This window comes from Bos indicus, chromosome 3, assembly GCF_029378745.1.
Source record: "Bos indicus isolate NIAB-ARS_2022 breed Sahiwal x Tharparkar chromosome 3, NIAB-ARS_B.indTharparkar_mat_pri_1.0, whole genome shotgun sequence".
Lineage (NCBI taxonomy): Eukaryota > Metazoa > Chordata > Mammalia > Artiodactyla > Bovidae > Bos > Bos indicus.
In genome coordinates this window covers 42680191-42700875 of record NC_091762.1, presented here as the reverse complement: position 1 = coordinate 42700875, position 20685 = coordinate 42680191, and the positions used below count along the sequence as shown (strand labels likewise).

Sequence of the window (20685 nt, the reverse complement as noted above, 5' to 3'; positions counted from 1 at the left end):
CACCAACTCCTGAAGTTCACTCAGACTCACGTCCATCGAGTCAGTGATGCCACCCAGCCATCTCATCCTCTGTCGTCCCCTTCTCCTCCTGCCCCCAATCCCTCCCAGCATCAGAGACTTTTCCAATAAGTCAACTCGTCACATGAGGTGGCCAAAGTACTGGAGTTTCAGCTTTAGCATCATTCCCTCCAAAGAAATCCCAGGGCTGATCTCCTTCAGAATGGACTGGTTGGATCTCCTTGCAGTCTAAGGGACTCTCAAGAGTCTTCTCCAACACCACGGTTCAAAAGCATCAATTCTTCAGTGCTCAGCTTTCTTCACAGTCCAACATGACCACAGGAAAAACCATAGCCTTGACTAGACGGACCTTTGTTGGCAAAGTAATGTCTCTGCTTTTCAATATGCTATCTAGGTTGGTCATAACTTTTCTTCCAAGGAGTAAGCGTCTTTTAATTTCATGGCTGCAATCACCATCTTGCAGTGATTTTGGAGCCCAAAAAAATAAAGTCTGACACTGTTTCCACTGTTTCCCCATCTATTTCCCATGAAGTGATGGGACCGGATGGCATGATCTTTGTTTTCTGAATGTTGAGCTTTAAGCCAACTTTTTCACTCTCCTGTTTCACTTTAATCAAGAGGCTTTTTAGTTCCTCTTCACTTTCTGCCATAAGGGTGGTGTCATCTGCATATCTGAGGTTATTGATATTTCTCGCGGCAATCTTGATTCCAGCTTGTGCTTCCCCAGCCCAGCGTTTCTCATGATGTACTCTGTGTATAAGTTAAATAAGCAGGGGGTCAATATACAGCCTTGACGTACCCCTTTTCCTATTTGGAACCAGTCTGTTGTTCCATGTCCAGTTCTAACTGTTGCTTCATACTTGTTAGCATTTCTCTTACATATTGCGGTGTTCCTACGTTGGGTGCATATATAATTGTTATCTCTTCTTCTTGGATTGATCCTTTGATCATTATGTAGTGTCCTTTTTTGTCTCTTTTCACAGCCTTTGTTTTAAATTCTATGTCATCTGATATGAGTATTGCTACTCCTGCTTTCTTTTGGTCTCTATTTGCATGGAATATCTTTTTCCAGCCCTTCACTTTTAGTCTGTATGTGTACCTTGTTTTGAGGTGGGTCTCCTGTAGAGAACATATATAGGGGTCTTGTTTTTGTATCCATTCAGCCAGTCTTTGTCTTTTGGTTGGGGCATTCAACCATTTACATTTAAGGTAATTATTGATAAGGATGATCCCGTTGCCATTTACTTTATTGTTTTGGGTTTGAGTTTATACATCCTTTCTGTGTTTCCTGTCTAGAGAAGATCCTTTAGCATCTGTTGGAGAGCTGGTTTGGTGGTGCTGAATTCTCTCAGCTTTTGCTTGTCTGTAAAGCTTTTGATTTCTCCTTCATATTTGAATGAGATCCTTGCTGGGTATAGTAATCTGGGCTGCAGGTTATTTTCTTTCATCACTTTAAGTATGTCCTGTCATTCCCTCCTGGCCTGAAGAGTTCTTATTGAAAGATCAGCTGTTATCCTTATGGGAATCCCCTTGTGTGTTATTTGTTGTTTTTCCCTTGCTGCTTTTAATATTTGTTCTTTGTGTTTTTGATCTTTGCTAATTTGATTAATATGTGTCCTGGGGTGTTTCACCTTGGGTTTATCCTGTTAGGGACTTTCTGGGTTTCTTGGACTTGGGTGCTTACTTCCTTCCCCATTTTAGGGAAGTTTTCAACTATTATCTCCTCAAGTATTTTCTCATGGTCTTTCTTTTTGTCTTCTTCTGGGACACCTATGATTCGCATGTTGGGCGTTTAACATTGTCCCAGAGATCTCTGAGGTCCTCATTTCTTTAATTCATTTTTCTTTTTTCCTCTCTGTTTCATTTATTTCTACCATTCTATCTTCTACCTCACTTATCCTATCTTCTGCCTCTGTTATTCTACTGCTGGTTCCCTCCAGAGTGTTTTTGATCTCATTTATTGCATTATTCATTATATATTGACTCTTTTTTATTTCTTCTAGGTCCTTGTTAAACCTTTCTTGCATCTTCTCAATCCTTGTCTCCCAGCTATTTATCTGTAACTCCATTTTGTTTTCAAGATTTTGGATCATTTTTACTATCATTATTCAGAATTCTTTATCAGGTAGATTCCCTATCTCTTCCTCTTTTGTTTGGTTTGGTGGGCATTTATCCTGTTCCTTTACCTACTGGGTATTTCTCTGCCTTTTCATCTTGTTTATATTGCTGTGTTTGGGGTGGCCTTTCCGTATTCTGGTCGTTTGTGGAGTTCTCTTCATTGTGGAGTTTGCTCACTGTGGGTGGGGTTGGATGGGTGGCTTGTCAAGGTTTCCTGGTTAGGGAAGCTTGTGTCCATATTCTGGTGGGTGGAGCTGGATTTCTTCTCTCTGGAGTACAATGAAGTGTCCAGTAATGAGTTTTGAGATGTCAATGGGTTTGGTGTGACTTTGGGCAACCTGTATATTGAAGCTCAGGGCTATGTTACTGTGTTGCTGGAGAATTTGCATGCTATGTCTTGCTCTGGAACTTTTTGGCCCTTGGGGTGCTTGGTTTCAGTGTAGGTATGGAGGCTTTGATGAGCCCCTATTGATTAATGCTCCCTGGAGTCAGGAGTTCTCTGGTGTCCTCAGGATTTGGACTTAAGCCTCCTGCCTCTGGTTTTCAATCTTATTCTTACAGTAGCCTCAAGACTTCCCCATCTATACAGCACTGATGATAAAACATCTAGGTTAAAGATGAAAAATTTCTCCACAGTGAGGGACACCCAGAGAAGTTCACAGAGTTACAGGGAGAAGAGAAGGGGGAAGAGGGAGATAGAGGTGACCAGGAGGATAAGATGGGGAATCAAAAGGGGAGAGAGCAAGCTAGCCAGTAATCACTTCCTTATGTGCTCTCCACAGTCTGGACCGCTCACAGATATTCACGGAGTTATACAGAGAAGAGAAGAGGGAGGAAGGAGACAGAGGTGACCAGGAGGAAAAGAGGGGGAATCAAAAAGAGCAAGACAGATCCAGCCAGTAATCAGTTCCTTAAGTGTTCTCCACAGTCCGGAACACACAAAGAGATTCACAGTGTTGGGTAGAGAAGAGAAGAGGGAGGAAGGAGATAGAGGTGACCTAGTGGAGAGAAAGGAGAGTCCAAAGGGGGAGAGAGCAGTCAAGCCAGTAATCTCGTTCCCAAGTAAAAATAGGTACTGAAGATTGGGTTCTTAAAGGTACAAAATTAATAACAAATACCAAAAAGCAAAGATTAAAAATCTAGAGTAGAGGTTGGATTCTCAAAAATACAATATTAAAGAAAAAAACAAAGTCACAAAAATTATTAAATATAAATATATGAAGTTTGCTTTAAAAAATAGGGTCTCTTTTTTGCAAAGTAATAGTAGGTTATAAAAATGAAAATTAAAGGAGTAATAGAGGACTTAAATTTTTTTTTTTAATTTAAAAAATGATAATAGTAAAAATATATCTAGGACTTTCTCTGATGTTGTTGTGAACAGTGTGGGGTCAGTTCATTTTCAGATAGTTCCTTGATCTGGCTTACACTTCTCAAGATCTGTAGGCCCCTTCTTATGTAGTTGGTGCTAACTGCTGCTGCTAAGTCACTTCAGTCGTGTCCGACTCTGTGCGACCCCATAGATGGCAGCCCACTAGGCTCCTCTGTCCCTGGGATTCTCCAGGCAAGAATACTGGAGTAGGTTGCCATTTCCTTCTCCAATGCATGAAAGTGAAAAGTGAAAGTAAAGTCACTCAGTCATGCCCGACTCTTAGCGACCCCATGGACTGCAGCCCACCAGGCTCCTCCATCTATGGGATTTTCCAGGCAAGAGTACTGGAGTGGGTTGCCATTGCCTTCTCCTGGTGCTAACTACAGGGTTTTAATCTATTGCACCTGTCACTTCCAAGGTGGTTCCCTCTGTTTTAGCTTCTTCTGTTTGCTGGTCTCTTCAGTGTCTAATTTCCGCCCTGATGCCAGGGGGCGGTAGTCACTTTTTTAGGCCTCACTTGTTCAGTCATGCTGTGGGGAGGGAGGAACACTGCAAACAAATAACACTGGTGTGTGCTTGCAGTGTCTCAGCCACACTGGGTTTGCCCCCACTCACAGTGTGTGTGCTTTCCCAGTCTACACTGCTTAGGCTCTGGGTTCCTCTGCCGGGAACTGTCTGAGGCCAGCCCTGGGTTGTATGCACTTTCCAGGTCTAAGCCACACAGGTTCAGGTACTCGAGTACTCCACAAAGGCACAGACTCAGTTGGGCCTGTGTTTTGTGCCCTTCCGAGGTCCTAGCAGCTCAGGTGACCGGGTGCTTGGTGAGCGCGGTTGCCCCCAGTTGAAGGCTGCAACTTATCACCTCCCCCATCCCTGCCACTCAGTTTTCTGGGTGTACAACCAGCACATCTTCTCAGGTGTGCCATGTGTCTCTTCTGCGGAGCTGATCTCTGGCTGCGACCCTCCTGGCGGACGTTGATTGTCCAGAATCCCAAGAAGTCTTGGTTAGCAATGAAGCCTGCTCGCAGTTTGGTAGATGGTGCCTCTTTGGGGCCGTGATTGCGCCCTTCCGTCTCTGGCTCCCTTCGCCTGCCTGTCTCCAGCAGGGGATGGGCTGATCCACAGCTGGCTAGCTCTGCTCAGTCCTTTGTTCTGTGAGTGGGCCTGGTGGTGTCTTAGGTTAGGGCTTTTGGTGGGATAGCTATCCCACAGTCTGGTTTGCTATCTCAAGTTAGTTCCCTCAGATTGCCCTCAGGGCATTCAGGCCTGGTCCTTACCCTAAGCAATGCAGCCCGCACCTCCCTGCCCATCCCTCACTTGCTAGTAGTGGATGCGAGCATCTACGCTGCTTCTCCACTGACAGCTACCATTGGGCATGTAATCTGTGGGGTTTAATTATTTATTTATTTTTTCTCCTGGTTATGTTGCCCTCTGAGGTTCCAAGGCTCGCCACAGACTCGCCAGTGAGAGTGTTTCCTGGTGTTTGGAAACTTCTCTCTTTTTAAAGACTCCCTTCCCGAGACGGATCTCCAACCCTACCTCTTTTGTCTCTCTTTTTACCTTTTATATTTTTTCCTATCTCCAAAGACAATGGGCTGCTTTTCTGGGTGCTTGATGTCCTCTGCCAGCATTCAGAAGTTGTTTTGTGGAATTTACTCAGCATTTAAATGTTCTTTTGATGATTTGTGGGGGAGAAAGTGGTCTCCCCATCCTATTCTTCCGCCATCTTAGGACCGCCCCTCAAGACAACCTAAATGTCTTTGGCAAATAGGAATCTCTTCTAATGTTCTGAATATCTATACTTACTACAGAGGTCAAAATTATGGGTTCTTTCTTTGCCCTGATTCTGTGCTCCATGGCAGACATCCTTCTACTGGATAACTTCACACACAGTAGAATCAAAACAGTGCAATTCAGTGTATGATCCAGGGACTGATGCCAATATGTGAGCATTTTGTTCCCAACAAATGATAAAAAAAAAAAAAAAAAAAAAAAACTACAAGAGTGTGAATCAGTGTTTACAGTATTACAGTGTTATAGTAATCTGACTTCAACACAAAAGACTAGAAACTTTAAAGTAAATAAATAAAATGCATTTATTTTTATGTATTTATTTTATATATGTGAATGTGCATACACACACACACATATATACTGATCTAAACACTTCCAAAAGACAAGAAAAAGGTTATTACTATTTGATAAAAAAGAAGGCAAAGGTATGGACTGTTCAAAATACTCTCTAGCTAGTACAGAGTAGCACTCAGATTTTGTCTTCTGATGTCAAGTACAAGTGTCACTTCCAAGTTATCAAAGACGACAGTTATTTCTCTTCTGTTGACCAGCCACAGATTAAAGCTCTGATTACAGTATTTTTACAACACATACTGTAGAAAAGGAACTGAAAATGAATGTGAATCATTATAATTCCAGTACCTCTGCTGGCAAATGCAGTAGCTGAAACTCCTGAAGCTCTATCAGTGCCATCATCTTTGTACACAAAGACAGCCACCCCAACTCTTTCCACACTAGGTAGGAAATACAATTTGGCAGCATAATACTGTGAAAAGAGCTGTGAATTACAAGCTCTGTAGATTCTACCAATTCTGCAACCAATAAGTGGGAAAATGATCCAATGTCTCTGGGCCTCAATTTCACTGAAGATGATCTCCAGAGTCTCTCTCAGATCTACAATTCTGTGATTCTGATAGCATCACGACTGCAGTATTCAAAGGACACCTCAAGAAAGATAGGATGGAACTTGGTAAGAGTAAATGTTCAGTATAAGTCTTCTGAGTTGCTGTAAATTGATGAGGACAGGCTCTTAATTCTTATTTGGAATGAAAATTCACTTCTCCACAAGAATATGGGGGAGGGCACACCATGCACAGAGTAGCTAGACCACATCACACAGAACGGTTTTAACTTCATACAAAATCAAAACAAGAACAATATGACAACTCCATACTGTGACCCTAGAGAAACTGCAGAGCACTTACCTAGTAGGCATAATGTGTGCATGCCATTTTGTCTGTTCTTCTTCACTTTGTCAAAGAAGCTTTCTGGTCTCCAAGTGTCTGTCCAGAAAACAATAGACACTGTCTCTCCAAACTTATACAACTAGAAGAAATAAAACATTAGTTAATGATGTAACAATTCACTAACTACTGTCTCATAGATAACAACCAAAATAAAAAGTGAGACCCAAACTTGAGATGGACTGGGGATCAACTCTGTCATCAAAAAAAGTAATAAAAATTCCCTTTGCTCCATAGCAGCTGGTGTCATTCTGATGCCCTTTCGGTAGGAGGCTTCTAGTATTTCTGTATTCAGTACAGGAACACATGTAACTAGTTCATGATTTAGCTAGGTAGCTGCTAAAAATACTGAAATATAGAGAACCCAGAAGGAAGCCAAAAAAAAAGACATGTGAGCAGTCAGAGCAGTATTCACAAGGTTCCTATTACCCTCATTTTATGGAGGAGTCCACCAAGGCTCAGAAAGATGAACTGGCTTGCCTAAGGTCACACAGCTACTTAGTAAGAAGAAACTCAAACCTGGGTCTGAGGGAGAGCTCCTTTCCACCATGCCAGCTCAGTAAAATTCATACACTGCATACTCACTGTCGTCACATCTCAAAACCTACGCCCTTACTTTCCCCACTCTTTATTCCCTGACTCTAGAGTTCAATGATAAGGGCCTTTTCCCAAACCTCCTTCTTTCCCCCTACGGTGGCCCATCTACTCCATATGATCATCACACAACCAAGAAGCGTCTTTGTTCCAACTTGCTTCCAGGCTAGCCACACATCTCACTTAAATGAATCCAACTCCAAATCTTATGTTGAGAAAATCTAGTTTTGAGCTTTGGTTCTGCAACTTGTTAGCTGGGTGACATTACTCTTTCTTTCCAAGTCTTAATCTCTATAATAGGAACAGTGATAACACATGCCCTTCCTACCCACAGAGTTGTGTGAACCAAATAACACGTAAAAAGTTATTTAAACTGTGAATGATATTCTTATATTAATTCTTATCTAGGTATTGCACAATGGACTTTATTTTCAAAGACTTAATATATTGTAAAACCTAATACTAAAGCTGTTACATAAAGATCTTAACTATTCAATTTAAAGAGTGCCTAAAATAATGTTTAATACAGCTGGAAAGCACTAAATGCTGAAAATCACACCTAGTCCTCTGCCACAAATTAGCTGTTCGGTTGAAACAGCTGTATGACTTCACGAGATCACCTAACTTTTCTAAGCCTAAAGTTCTTCATTTGAACAATGCTGCTGCAAGAGGCATGTTCAGAGTCCCCCATCTCTACATGCCTAAAGAAGCTCGACCCTTCTGGATGTTTATACATGGAGGGCTTAAAATCTATCACTCACACTCATAATGATGACTCTGAGCTACCAAGAGAAGGTTCATTTCATCATATTCCTCACATGGTCACAACCTCCAACCTACTTACCAGTAGGCTTTATTCCCAAAGTCCATTTGAAAATTGTCTAAAGAGGCATTGAAGCCATGCTATTCAAGGGCAGTCAAACTCACAGATTAGTTTACAAAGACCTATATAACTCTCAGAATGAAATCATAAACCTTCCAGCCATACCTAATATGATTTCTCTGTAAAAAAACTGTAGAGTTTCAATGTGAGATCTTTGGAATTCATTCAGGTAGGCTACAAGGAATAAGCCTTGCTCTGTTGGGGGTTTCTGTCACTGCTATTGTTCTATGAGAGGCAAACGTATCTAACAAATATTTACTATGAATCATCCACAATGTGCCAGGCATTACATTATGCATGGGTATAAAGTGAGAAGCAAACAGAGCTCCAGCTCTCAGGAAATATGCAGTCTTACTAATACCTCACACAGCAAGCAAACGCTGTGGAGCAAGCAAACGCTGTGGAGCAAGCATTGCTCTGGTTCCTACTACCTGGATGATCATGGTGACTAGCTGGGTGACTTCCAGGAGGAACTCCCCTGCCAATTCGATACAATAATTATAAACCTAACAATCTGTTTTGTTAAGGATTAACTGATATACTGTATGTAGCGCCCAGTGCTATAGTAAAGACTTAATAAATGTTAGGGATGTGATAATCTAACAATGATAATGTTTATAATGAAGATGCTCTAAAATGCTGTGTTACACTATAATCCAACTGCTTTCCTTATTGGAATGAGCTCAAATATTACCAAATATTTGAAACTATGCTTATGACTTAATCTGACAAGTTCAATCGTTTACATTTTGAAAAGGATTTTTGGCATCTCTGATCAGATTTTGGAATATTAACATTACTCTACTTAAAAAAACCTTAAGGTAAAACCATTAAAGAAAATTACATATGTCACCATAAATAAATAAACAAGTTTTCAATATTTTAAGAGTCACAGAAATATAGTCATGGACATAAATTCTTCATTCAAAAAGCAAGGAACAGTTCATTTAAAAAAGCATTGAGATGCTAGTCACATGTAAACACTAGCTGAAACACTTTGTGTAAAAGCTTCTCTGAACTGTCTAATTTGGGCGATTAAAGAAAACCTCACATAAGCACTGCTTTCTAGGACCCTGATTTATAGACTGTAACCATTTCCATGGCTGTGGTACAAACTTCTTCAATGAATTCTGGAACATTATGCAAACAGTTTCACCATTTAGATGTCAGTACCTCAAAGAACAGAAGGACCAGTCCCTTTGTGTTTCACAATTCAAGGACTTACCAGTAAAGTACAAAAGGAAACTGGAACAAAATCATACAGTTGACGAGAACTGAGGTTGCCGAGGCCTGTGTACCTACTATTCTAAAAATGTAAGCATTTGTTCTTATGATCATTTCCCTTCAAACCATTACTGATGCAGGTCTACATTTAAAGATTATAAAAAGAGCAGTTTTCAAAAACATGAGGTAAATACAGGCTTTTTTTATTTTAACCGAGAGTAAGTTATAGGGAAAGCAGTTTATCTAACTTGATACTGAATAATGATTTTTTTTAATCTATTGAAGATAAAAACTCAATTCAAAATGAAATATTTAATCATATATAAGGCACTAGTTAAGAGTGAAAAAATGCATAAGACAAATATGAGGTAATAAACAATAATAAAAAATTTGATATAGATTATGAGTTTAGCGTTTCCCCCACCTAGAGAGCACCTGAAGGTAACTTTTGAATAGACAGAATACAAGCTGGACCTTAGAGGATGGGTAAGATTTAGCCTAGGGAAGCTGAACATGCAGAACGAGATGATGTAAACAAAGGATCAGAGGCAGGAAATCTTGGGCAATACTGAGAGTGACATTAAGCAACTATCTAGAAGTAAGTACTGCCTGACTTGCCTCTAACATGTCTAATTCCTGACATCTTATTATGCACCAATTCCTGTCAATTCTTGCTCTATAGTTTACCCAGAGACTATTCATTTCTTTTCTCTCTACCTTAGTTTGAATTCTCAATACCACTTGCCTGAATGACCTTAATAGTCTTATTGTTCATCTCACTGCTGATATTTCCTTTCTTTCAGAAGCACAGATGCTTTGTAAACTCCATTTTATAATTAGATTTTAATGCTTTGGTATTTTATATTCAAGGGCTTCCCTGGTGGCTCAGATGGTAAAGAATCTGCTTGCATTGCAGGAGACCCGCGGTCAGTCCCGTGGGTTGGGAAGAACCCCTGGAGAAGGAAATGGCAGCCCATTCCAGTGTTCGTGCCTGGAAAATCCCATGGACAGAGGAGCCTGGAGGGCTACCATCCATGGGGTCACAAAGAGTTAGACATAACTGAGAATGCACACACATTTTATATTCAAATGAAAATATTTTGTGATTTTTAAGTTAAAAAGTATCTTTTTTGGATATGGAAAAATTAGAAAATTTAACTTGCTAAGAACTTTAGCGAGCCCTACATATATCATTTTATGTATGTATATCCTAACCAGATCACTTAAATTTGTGATGTAAAAGAAAGCTGAGCCAGCAGGGCTGTCCAAAAATGTACCACAAAACCATTTAATCAAGAGTTACTAGTTTTCTTTTTTATATAGAATACTTGTTTTTGTTTTTAATCTTCACATGCATTTTGCTTAACACTGATACCACACTGATTTTTGCTAACAGTAAGAAAGATTATACACAGAAGTTCAGTTCAGTTCAGTTCAGTCGCTCAGTTGCGTCCGACTCTTTGAGACCCCATGAATCGCAGCACGCCAGGCCTCCCTGTCCAGCACCAATTCCCGGAGTTCACTCAGACTCATGTCCATCGAGTCAGTGATACCATCCAGCCATCTCATCCTCTGTCGTCCCCTTCTCCTCCTGCCCCCAATCCCTCCCAGCATCAGACTCTTTTCCAATGAGTCAACTCTTCACATGAGGTGGCCAAAGTACTGGAGTTTCAGTTTTAGTATCATTCCTTCCAAAGAACACCCAGGACTGATCTCCTTTAGAATGGACTGGTTGGATCTCCTTGCAGTCCAAGGGACTATCAAGAGTCTTCTCCAACAGCACAGTTCAAAAGCATCAATTCTTCAGTGCTCAGCTTTCTTCACAGTCCAACTCTCACATCCATACATGACCAGTGGAAAAACCATAGCCTTGACTAGCCAGACCTTTGTTGGCAAAGTAACGTCTCTGCTTTTGAATATGCTATCTAGGTTGGTCATAACTTTTCTTCCAAGGAGTAAGGGTCTTTTAATTTCATGGCTGCAGTCACCATCTGCAGTGATTTTGGAGTTCCCAAAAATAAAGTCTGATACTGTTTCCACTGTTTCCCCATCTATTTCCCATGAAGTGATGGGCCCAGATGCCATGATCTTCATTTTCTGAAGGTTGAGCTTTAAGTCCACTTTTTCACTCTCCTCTTTCACTTTCATCAAGAGGCTTTTGAGTTCCTCTTCACTTTCTGCCGTAAGGGTGGTGTCATCTGCATATCTGAGGTTATTGATATTTCTCCCGGCAATCTTGATTCCAGCTTGTGCTTCTTCCAGCCCAGCAATTCTCATTATGTACTCTGCATAGAAGTTAAATAAGCAGGGTGACAGTACACACCCTTGACATACTCCTTTTCCTATTTGGAACCAGTCTGTTGTTCCATGTCCAGTTCTAACTGTTGCTTCCTGACCTGCATATAGGTTTCTCAAGAGGCAGGTCAGGTGGTCTGGTATTCCCATCTCCTGAAGAATTTTCCACAGTTTATTGTGATCCACACAGTCAAAGGCTTTGGCATAGTCAATAAAGCAGAAATAGATGTTTTTCTGGAACTCTCTTGCTTTTTCGATGATCCAGTGGATGTTGGCAATTTGATCTCTCTGGTTCCTCTGCCTTTTCTAAAACCAGCTTGAACATCTGGAAGTTCATGGTTCACGTATTGCTGAAGCTTGGCTTGGAGAATTTTGAGCATTACTTTACTAGCGTGTGAGATGAGTGCAACTGTGCAGTAGTTTGAACATTCTTTGGCATTGCCTTTCTTTGGGATTGGAATGAAAACTGACCTTTTCCATTCCTGTGGCCACTGCTGAGTTTTCCAAATGTGCTGGCATATTGAGTGTAGCACTTTCACAGCATCATCTTTCAGGATTTGAAATAGCTCAACTGAAATTCCATCACCTCCACTGGCTTTGATCGTAGTGATGCTTTCTAAGGCCCACTTGACTTCACATTCCAGGATGTCTGGATCTAGGTGAGTGATCACACCATTGTGATCATCTTGGCCGTGAATATCTTTTTTGTACAGTTCTTCTGTGTATTCTTGCCACCTCTTCTTAACATCTTCTGCTTCTGTTAGGTCCATATCATTTCTGTCCTTTATTGAGCCCATCTTTGCATGAAACGTTCCCTTGGTATCTCTCATTTTCTTGAAGAGATCTCTAGTCTTTCCCATTCTGTTGTTTTCCTCTATTTCTTTGCACTGATCGCTGAGGAAGGCTTTCTTATCTCTCCTTGCTATTCTTTGGAACTCTGCATTCAGATGCTTATATCTTTCCTTTTCTCCTTTGCTTTTCGCTTTTCTTCTTTTCACAGCTATTTGTAAGGCCTCCCCAGACAGCCATTTTGCTTTTTTGCATTTCTTTTCCATGGGGATGGTCTTGATCCCTGTCTCCTGTACAATGTCATGAACCTTAGTCCAAACAGAAGTAGATACACAGATAAAGTTGAATGACTATGTAGACAGAAGAGCTTTAAGATTTATATTTTCACATATAAATAAGAGAGCCCACATACAAATTAAGTGAAAGAATCACAATTTAAAGCATACAATTCCAAAGACAAGATTCACTTGGGGTAGGGGGCAAGCAGGGGGGGATAAATAAATAAGCAATGCAACTCAGCAAATATTTGTTGCACATTGATTACATGCATGACACTGCAATAAAGTAGCAAGGAAGATGTGAAGATGAGTAAATTAAGGAGTTTGTAATACGATGAGCACATAAACATACACAAGTAACTGAACTCTCTTTTAGGATGGAGATTTACCAGGACTGTTTGAATAGAAGAATGGCATAATCAGACCTACAATTTAAGCAGAAAACTATAAACTGTAAGAGAATGATGGTAAGATGGCTATTAAAACAGTGACTAAAAAAAAGGAAATGAAAAGGAAGGGGAAAAAATTTAATGTACTCATGATTTAACAGGTGGTCAAAAATAATTCTGAAGTTTCTAAAAGAAAAGAGAACTTACTGGATGAGTTTTTCTAAGATTTTCTAAGGTTACAATAGTAATGCAGAGCTCTGATACCCTTATTACCTAATCTGGTGTTCTTTGTACTCATTAGGTTTTATCATTTCTACAATAGTGCCTGGACAACAATGAAACCAATTTAATGCTTCTGAAAACTAACAGTAAGAACTAGGACAAGGTCAAAAATGTTGACTATCACAATGAATGTTATTTTACAAAAGGAAGGAAATGAGTTCTTACTTTTTGAAAGTAATATATATTTTTCCCAAAGTAGAAAGGTATTATATAAACAGGGGAACATATGGCAATAATCAAGGTCACTCATGCAACAGTCAGAGAAAGTGGAAGCATTTCATAATGATGAAATGCTTTTATACAGCCTTTTTCCCTGAAGTCAGCCACAACTGATAAGGAAGTTTTTATGCAGAAATCATTGCTACCTGGTTTCATCAAACCATTTTATTTACATTTCCTTTAAATATCTCAAAATTATTTCAGTCATCAAACTTTTACAGGAATTAATACATTCTATCACACAAATTGCTAATAATAAATTCTAAATAAATTTGTTATTTATAATAAATAAACTTATTATTTATAAATAAATACTAGGCCAAAAAAAGCGCATTTCATTATTACATAGTTCTTTAGTTTGTGAGATTCAGGAGAATGTACACACAGTAAGTGCTAAGTAAAAAGACTGAAAGAAAATATACCAAAATGATAACTGTGTTTACCTTTAGGAGGTGAGACAATAGATGCTTTTATTTTCTTTATACTTACTGTATTTTTCCAATTTTTTGAGTATATATGTCATTTATTATCAAGAAAAAAATCACAAAATGACTCTTCAAAAGCAGAGCATGATTACACTGCTAAATGTTTAACTTGAAGATTTCAAGAAAAAGAGGACTTGTTCCTCTTGTCTTTTGTATACTTAGAAAAATCCTTGATTTTTCATTACCAGGAAAGTTTAAATATAAATTTAAGTATAAATATGTCTGGCTCTTGATAAATAAATAGATTTTTCTTTGACTAGAAAAATCCTCAGAATACAAATAATGTGTTACCTGTTGCCTAGGTATTTAAAACAACATGATTTTAAAGTACATGTTTGTAACTAACATTTTAATTATGAAAAATCTCAAAGTTAACTCAGTGAAAATCTAGGGAACCTTTGCCTAAAGTTGGCAAACGGACTTCACTGGTGGTCCAGGGGTTAAGAGCCTGCCGTACAATGCATGAGACTCAAGTTCAATTCCTGGTAGGGGAACTAAGATCCCACATACTAAGGAGCAACTAAGCCTGCACACTACAACTAGAGGGAAGCCTGCATGATGCAAAGAAAGATCCCGCATGATACCACAGCCAAATAAATATTTTATAAATAAATAAAAAAATAAGTTGGAAAACAGGCCAACTTTTTAGCTTCCAATATATAGGATATTAGAACTTATCATCTATTATACCCCACCCTCTCCATGCGATCTAAGCCCCCATCATCTCTCCTCTAAAGGAATACAATAAACTTACTAACTGATTTCCTCACTTCTAGTCTTGCCTGGTACCAATTCTATCTCCACATACCAACTAGAGATATCTTTTTAACACACTTATCAGATCAAGTATTTGCTCTGCTTAAAGCCCTCTAAAGGCAGTTAGTCTATATCACTTAGAATACAATCCAAACTCCTGATAGTGTATTAGACAGCCTAGTGATCCAAGTCCACCCACCTATCCAGCCTCAGATCACTCTCCCCTGTGCCTGCTAACTCTCCAGCAAGCCTTCCTTTGTTTCTTTTAAGAAGCCAAGCTCATTTCCACTTTAGAGTCTTTGTCCAAACTTTGGGATATGGTTGTCCCTTCCTGATTCCTATCTAATCTTAAATGTTAGCACCCTGAGAGACCTCTCCTGACCACCCAACAACAGGAGTGATCTAGTCACTCTCTAACCTAGCAGACTTCTTGAATTTCTTATACTTACCACTACCTGACATTTATTTTGTTATCGCTTCTCTGTCCTACTAGAATGTAAGCTCTTTGAGAGCAGAGACCTTCTTGGTCAGGTTTATTACCATATTGAAAGAAACTCAATAGGCAAACGATAAGAAAGTAAAAGTCATCCAGTCAAGTCTGACTGTTTATGACCCCATGGACTATAACCCACCAGGCTCCTCTGTCCCTGGAATTCTCTAGGCAAGAATACTGGCATAGGTTGTCATTTATCCTCCACGGGATCTTCCCAACACAGGGATTGAACCCAGGTCTCCTGCATTGCAGGCCAATTCTTCACCATCTGAAAACCCAATAAGAAGGCAAACGGTATTTGCTGAATAAACAGATAACTATTCCTCTTAATGATGTCTAACTTGGCAACCTCTAATATACTTTCCATTTAACAACAACAAAAATTTCATTAGGTATATGTGATTTGTGGTAAAGAACTGTATTTATGGCATACTGTAATAAAACACATAGCAACTGTCTGTGTGTGTGAGTAGAAGTGTTAGCCTATGCAACTATTTACCTTCACTGATACTAATAATTAAGAGTCTCCTGTTGGTTAATAAACTACAAAGTTAATTAAAAAATACTCGATGGTTGATTCTGAGCTCTCTATGCTGCTTTTAAAAACAACAAAAAAGACAGTTTGGAAGGATAATAAGTGATAGCTGAAAAATACTGCACCCATTTTCAGGTAAGGAATTTCATACCACTCTTCCTTAACCTAAGGGAAAGGTGTTGGAAAGTACATGTGGTCCAGGCCTGTCCCCTTACCCAGAGTAGCACTTCTCTTCCATAACTTGATGGCTGTTTTTGAATTCATAGGAAAGCTCTTTCACAGAGATGACAGAATGCCTTTCGAAAGTGGTGCCCACTTCCCTTTTAGGAAATTGAGCAAGAGAGCACAGCAAGGTAACATTCTACATTTAGCAAACATATTTCTGGGAACTAAGATCGACTTTTCCAACTCTATCATACTAAAAGAATGACAGTACAGTTTTTAACTTTCTAAGAAATGTTTTATCTATGTTGGTGATTCTCAAGGTGTGGTGCCTATAACCAGCAGCTTCAGTATCACCTGAGAATTTGTTAGAAATGCAAATTTTCAGACCCTTACCCCAGATATATACTGTATCAGAAAATCTTAAGGAAAGGCCCAGCAAACTCTTTAATAGTCCCTCTAGGTAATTCTGATGAACACTAAAGACAGAGGACCACTGGTACAGGTTACTGTCTTTTCCATAAATGCTAGTCAAAATAGTAAAGAGAAAAAGACCAGCTAATATAAGGAAGGAGACTTTGCCAGAATTTTTACATTATGCAGGATACTGATAGATGTTTATTTTAAAATTTAAGCATGCCATGCATACAATTATTTTTCCATGTTTTTTATCTTAGAAAACTATACAAAGGCATCAATACTTAAGGCATCAATCCCTCCTTCTCCTGGCATATGAATACCTTGCATGGAACAAGAATTATACTTTCATAGAGATTTCATAAATATGTAAACCAGAAAACAGAAAGCTATCTTCTGTTTTTCACACAAGCAGTAAGTCATTTCATATCCAGATTAGAGAACAGAACTAAGATGAGGAAACAATACTTTGTGGCTGCTTAGGGAAATCTCACGTAAAACTGAAAGTTACACTTAAAAATAATAATAATATATGTAAATGTGGATATGATCTTGAGGGCTTATATGTATAGAAACTTCAATTCTCTTAGTAAATACCTTCTCAAATACCTTCATTCATTTTAAACATAAGAAAAATAACTCTGCACTTCTTTATCAATGCAGAGGATCAGAGGGACAAGTCTAACTTTAACCAGTCTGGATAACAGATTTATGTAATAAAGACAAGGATCTTTTTAAAAATTTAGGCTTAAAAACTCTAAATAATAGATTATCATGAGATAATTTAGAGCAAAATATGATGGAAAGGGACTAACTAACCTTCTTCAGATATAAAAACAAAACCAATATGAAAACATACATATAGTCAATTAGCTTAAGATTCACATATTTTTGTCTAACACATGAAAAATTTTGCCCTCTCTTTTTTCCTTTCTCCTGGCAATCACTCTTAAGTGATTGAAAGGCAGCATTATCCAGAGGAAAGCATATTAGACTGAGAATCACTCAAGAATCTGAGCATCAAGAATTCAATTTACTCCAACACAGAAATGTTCAGAAAGAATTTTAAGTGTAAAAAAAAAAAGACTTGAGTTGGCAAGGCTTTTTTAAGTATGCATTTTGTTAGGAGACAAAACAGACAGCAAAGTTCTTTACCAATTTGGACATAATTATAACCAAGAGCAAGTAATGAATACTGAAAGGTAAATAATTTATACTTTTTCTCTGGTTCTTCAGAACCAAAAGCAGTATTTCTGGGATGACTGGCCAGGACTAGTCAATTAAAGTGAACTACTCTTCCTAGGTAATACAAAAAATATAGGTCCCTCTAAAGCCCCAGAGACAGCACCGAGTTCCAAGGGTAATGTAGCTTCTTGCTGTAAACAGCTATTTTTTTTTTTTAACAGATGAATTATTAGATAGAATTTTATTGACCCTCAGAATAAAAGAAAAAGTGTTTTCTGAGATTTCCCATATATACAGCTAGCACTGAATTCAGAAGCTAGGTGATCCACTGGCTGTGAGTCGTCTCTTTGTGCCTAATAATTAGTAGCTCTTATTCTATGTGGTAATGCATCTGGGACATCTAACTAGTGTGTAGAAAATTTTAAACTGCATTTATCAGAATAATCATGCCACTACTTCATAACTAACAGCAGCTTTTACCCATGGGCTTCACTAAAGCATACAAGTATTAATTAAGTTTTATATGATTATATTTCCTTTAAAATAAATGTGCAGAAAGGATCAAGCTATCTTTATACCTCCCAAGATACTGGAAATACATAAATGATTCCCCAAAGAATAACTATTTTTTCTTTTATTTGATTTTGAGAATATTCCACATATATAAACGAAATATTTAAGATTTCATGAAAATAAAATGTCTATTTCATATTCACAGAGAGGAAACCAAGTAATACAGGCCAACAGTTCTCAGCTCATGTTGTCCCTTACTTTGCAAAGTTATTTTAAATTATGTATTCCAGGAAGAATACATAATTTATTTCACAGGTTGTAAGGTGCAAATTCTCTTTCCTATTATATCTGAAATAGGACTATGTCTTAACAATCAATGGAGTCTTAAGACTACTATTGGCCATAAGCAGTCACAACTGTCATGGATTACATACATGTGAACATCAGAACACAAATTTCAAACTTGGAACATGAATGTTCCTGGCATTCGTGTTCCAACTTTGAAATAGAAAATCTTAAACGCAGCTACAGAACACTCCTTTAACTCCTCAGAACCAAGATTTCTGGGTTAAAAACAACTAACTTTGCATATCAGTAACTGCAAAGTTGGCTTAAAAGCCTAGTATCACTGGCATTTAGCTCTTTTATGTATTATTTTAAGAAGTGCTCCATCATAGTGCTCTTGACCACACAGAAAACAATACCAGTGTGGAAAAACATGGCCCTCAGCAATGCAGAGTAAGTCATTTGGAATAATGTAAAAAGGTTTTAGGAATACTTAACCAATTGAGTTATAGTCCCTTTTTTGTATGTACCAATTGGATACAGAATTAAAATCTTTCTTTAGATAAATTTCAATGATCTATTCTAAGGGGGAGGGGGGAAAATCTAAGATAGAGGAAAATTAGTATAAAATATCTAGTATTAAAAAACTTAATACACAGTCTTATATAAAATAATATTGTCTTATAACTCATGAAATATAATAAAATCTATGGGAATTTGCAGAAAACAAAAACATTTTTGCTAAATACCACTAAGAAAACCGTTCTTTTGTAGTATTACCTGCAAACCGCAGCAGCCTACAGCATTCATTATGGATGCATTGTGAATAACTCTATAAGGGATCCCCAGTTTTGTTGCTCTCAGAATAAGATCACTGTGTGTTGTAGCCCTGTAGTGAGAAAAGATCAGGTTGGGTTAAACTAACAAAAACTGACTTTTTAAGACAGTAAATCTACAACATTTCATGAGCCCAAATCGTCAAGAAGAATCAGTCAAGGACACTGTTCTCCCTCAAATATTTCAAAGCACCTGCTTAAGCTGTCATCCGGGAATTCTGGCAAGTGTATAAGTTTACACAGACCCTGTACAATGTTAAATTATGCCTTTAACACTCTTAAAGCAGCCTTGGCAGCTACAGAAAAAAGGGAACTTTTAACTTGCTCTTTTTATTCTGTTAATACCTACAAAAGACATCTGTGAATATTACTCAGCAACTGAACTTGAGAAGCAATTCTCAAATATTTTGACCTCTAATCTCTTATAATTTCTGTGACAAAGGTTCAAATTATAGCACAACCAGACTACTTCTTAATTTCTGCTCTATTTTGAAGGCTTTGTTTCTCAGGGTAAAGGGAGAATACATGTAAACATAAATATGGATACTGTGAAACTTAACCCCAAATCAATTTAGAACTGCATTATTAACAGCTTGTTTCCCCCTTGATGAAAACTCCAGGCCCAACTGGGGAAAGCAACATTAGCATGTTTGAGAAACTACACACAAACAAGCAGAACCTGTCAACTGGTCAGCGCATACCAAGTAGCAAGATCAAGGGCTTTTACCCCAGGAGGCAGTCAGAAACAGATTAACAAATGCCCACCAGGGAAGTCTGTTTTTAATCACACACATAAAATGAAACAACAGCTACTATAAAAATAATCATTAATTTGACTTAGAATAAGCTTTTTAAAAAAATACAAATGCCCATTGTAAAGAATGTTTTTAATATCCCTTTCAAACAGAATTTCACTAGTTAACACTAAGATATGGGAAAATGAAATTAGTTACTTGGTGAGTTATTTAAATAGATGAGCAGAAAGAAAAACTGGTTTGGAATTATTCTCCTTTTCACAAGTTCATTTAAAATGACCAGATGTGGTTGGTATACTATGAAGATTTAATGACCTGGCAAAGTGATTTGATTTTGTGAAACTGCTATAAATGTGATTAAATGAGCTTCTCAGATTTCTGCTATGAAAAACTGTGGTAAAACTGTTATTTTATTACAATTACCTAGATTATATTGCTTCATTAAAAAAAAAAAGAAAAAAACTGGAATGAACTGCATGTTTAACACCTTCATACCAGGCATTCCTCAGTCTGTGGCTCATGAAAATATTTCACTATAGTAGACTGAGAAAGGCTGTGTGTGTGTGTGTGTGAGTGGGTGTGTACATGCATATGTGCACTGCTGTGTGTAAAGACAAATTTATTACTATTTCTGGGCATGTGTGGCTCTAACCAAAATCAATTTGAATATATAAGGCTTAGTATGTTTATTTTACATTTTACTTTATAATAACATTAATTTGCAGAATGGAAACAATCAAATGACTCACATTAAGGTACACAGGAGA

General features: G+C 38.1%; 1 protein-coding gene across 5 annotated transcripts in view; it reads right to left on the bottom strand.

Annotated features, from left to right (window-relative positions):
* Positions 1 to 20685, bottom strand: part of DPH5 (diphthamide biosynthesis 5) — a 45871-nt gene that overhangs the window by 18174 nt on the left and 7012 nt on the right. For all 5 annotated transcript variants that reach the window (XM_019956970.2, XM_019956968.2, XM_019956969.2 and 2 more), the window contains 2 exons: positions 19108 to 19216; positions 6505 to 6625 (listed from right to left, as the gene is read on the bottom strand). In XM_019956970.2, the coding sequence (XP_019812529.1) occupies positions 6505 to 6625; positions 19108 to 19216 (230 nt within the window). The remainder of the gene's footprint in view (positions 1 to 6504; positions 6626 to 19107; positions 19217 to 20685) is intronic.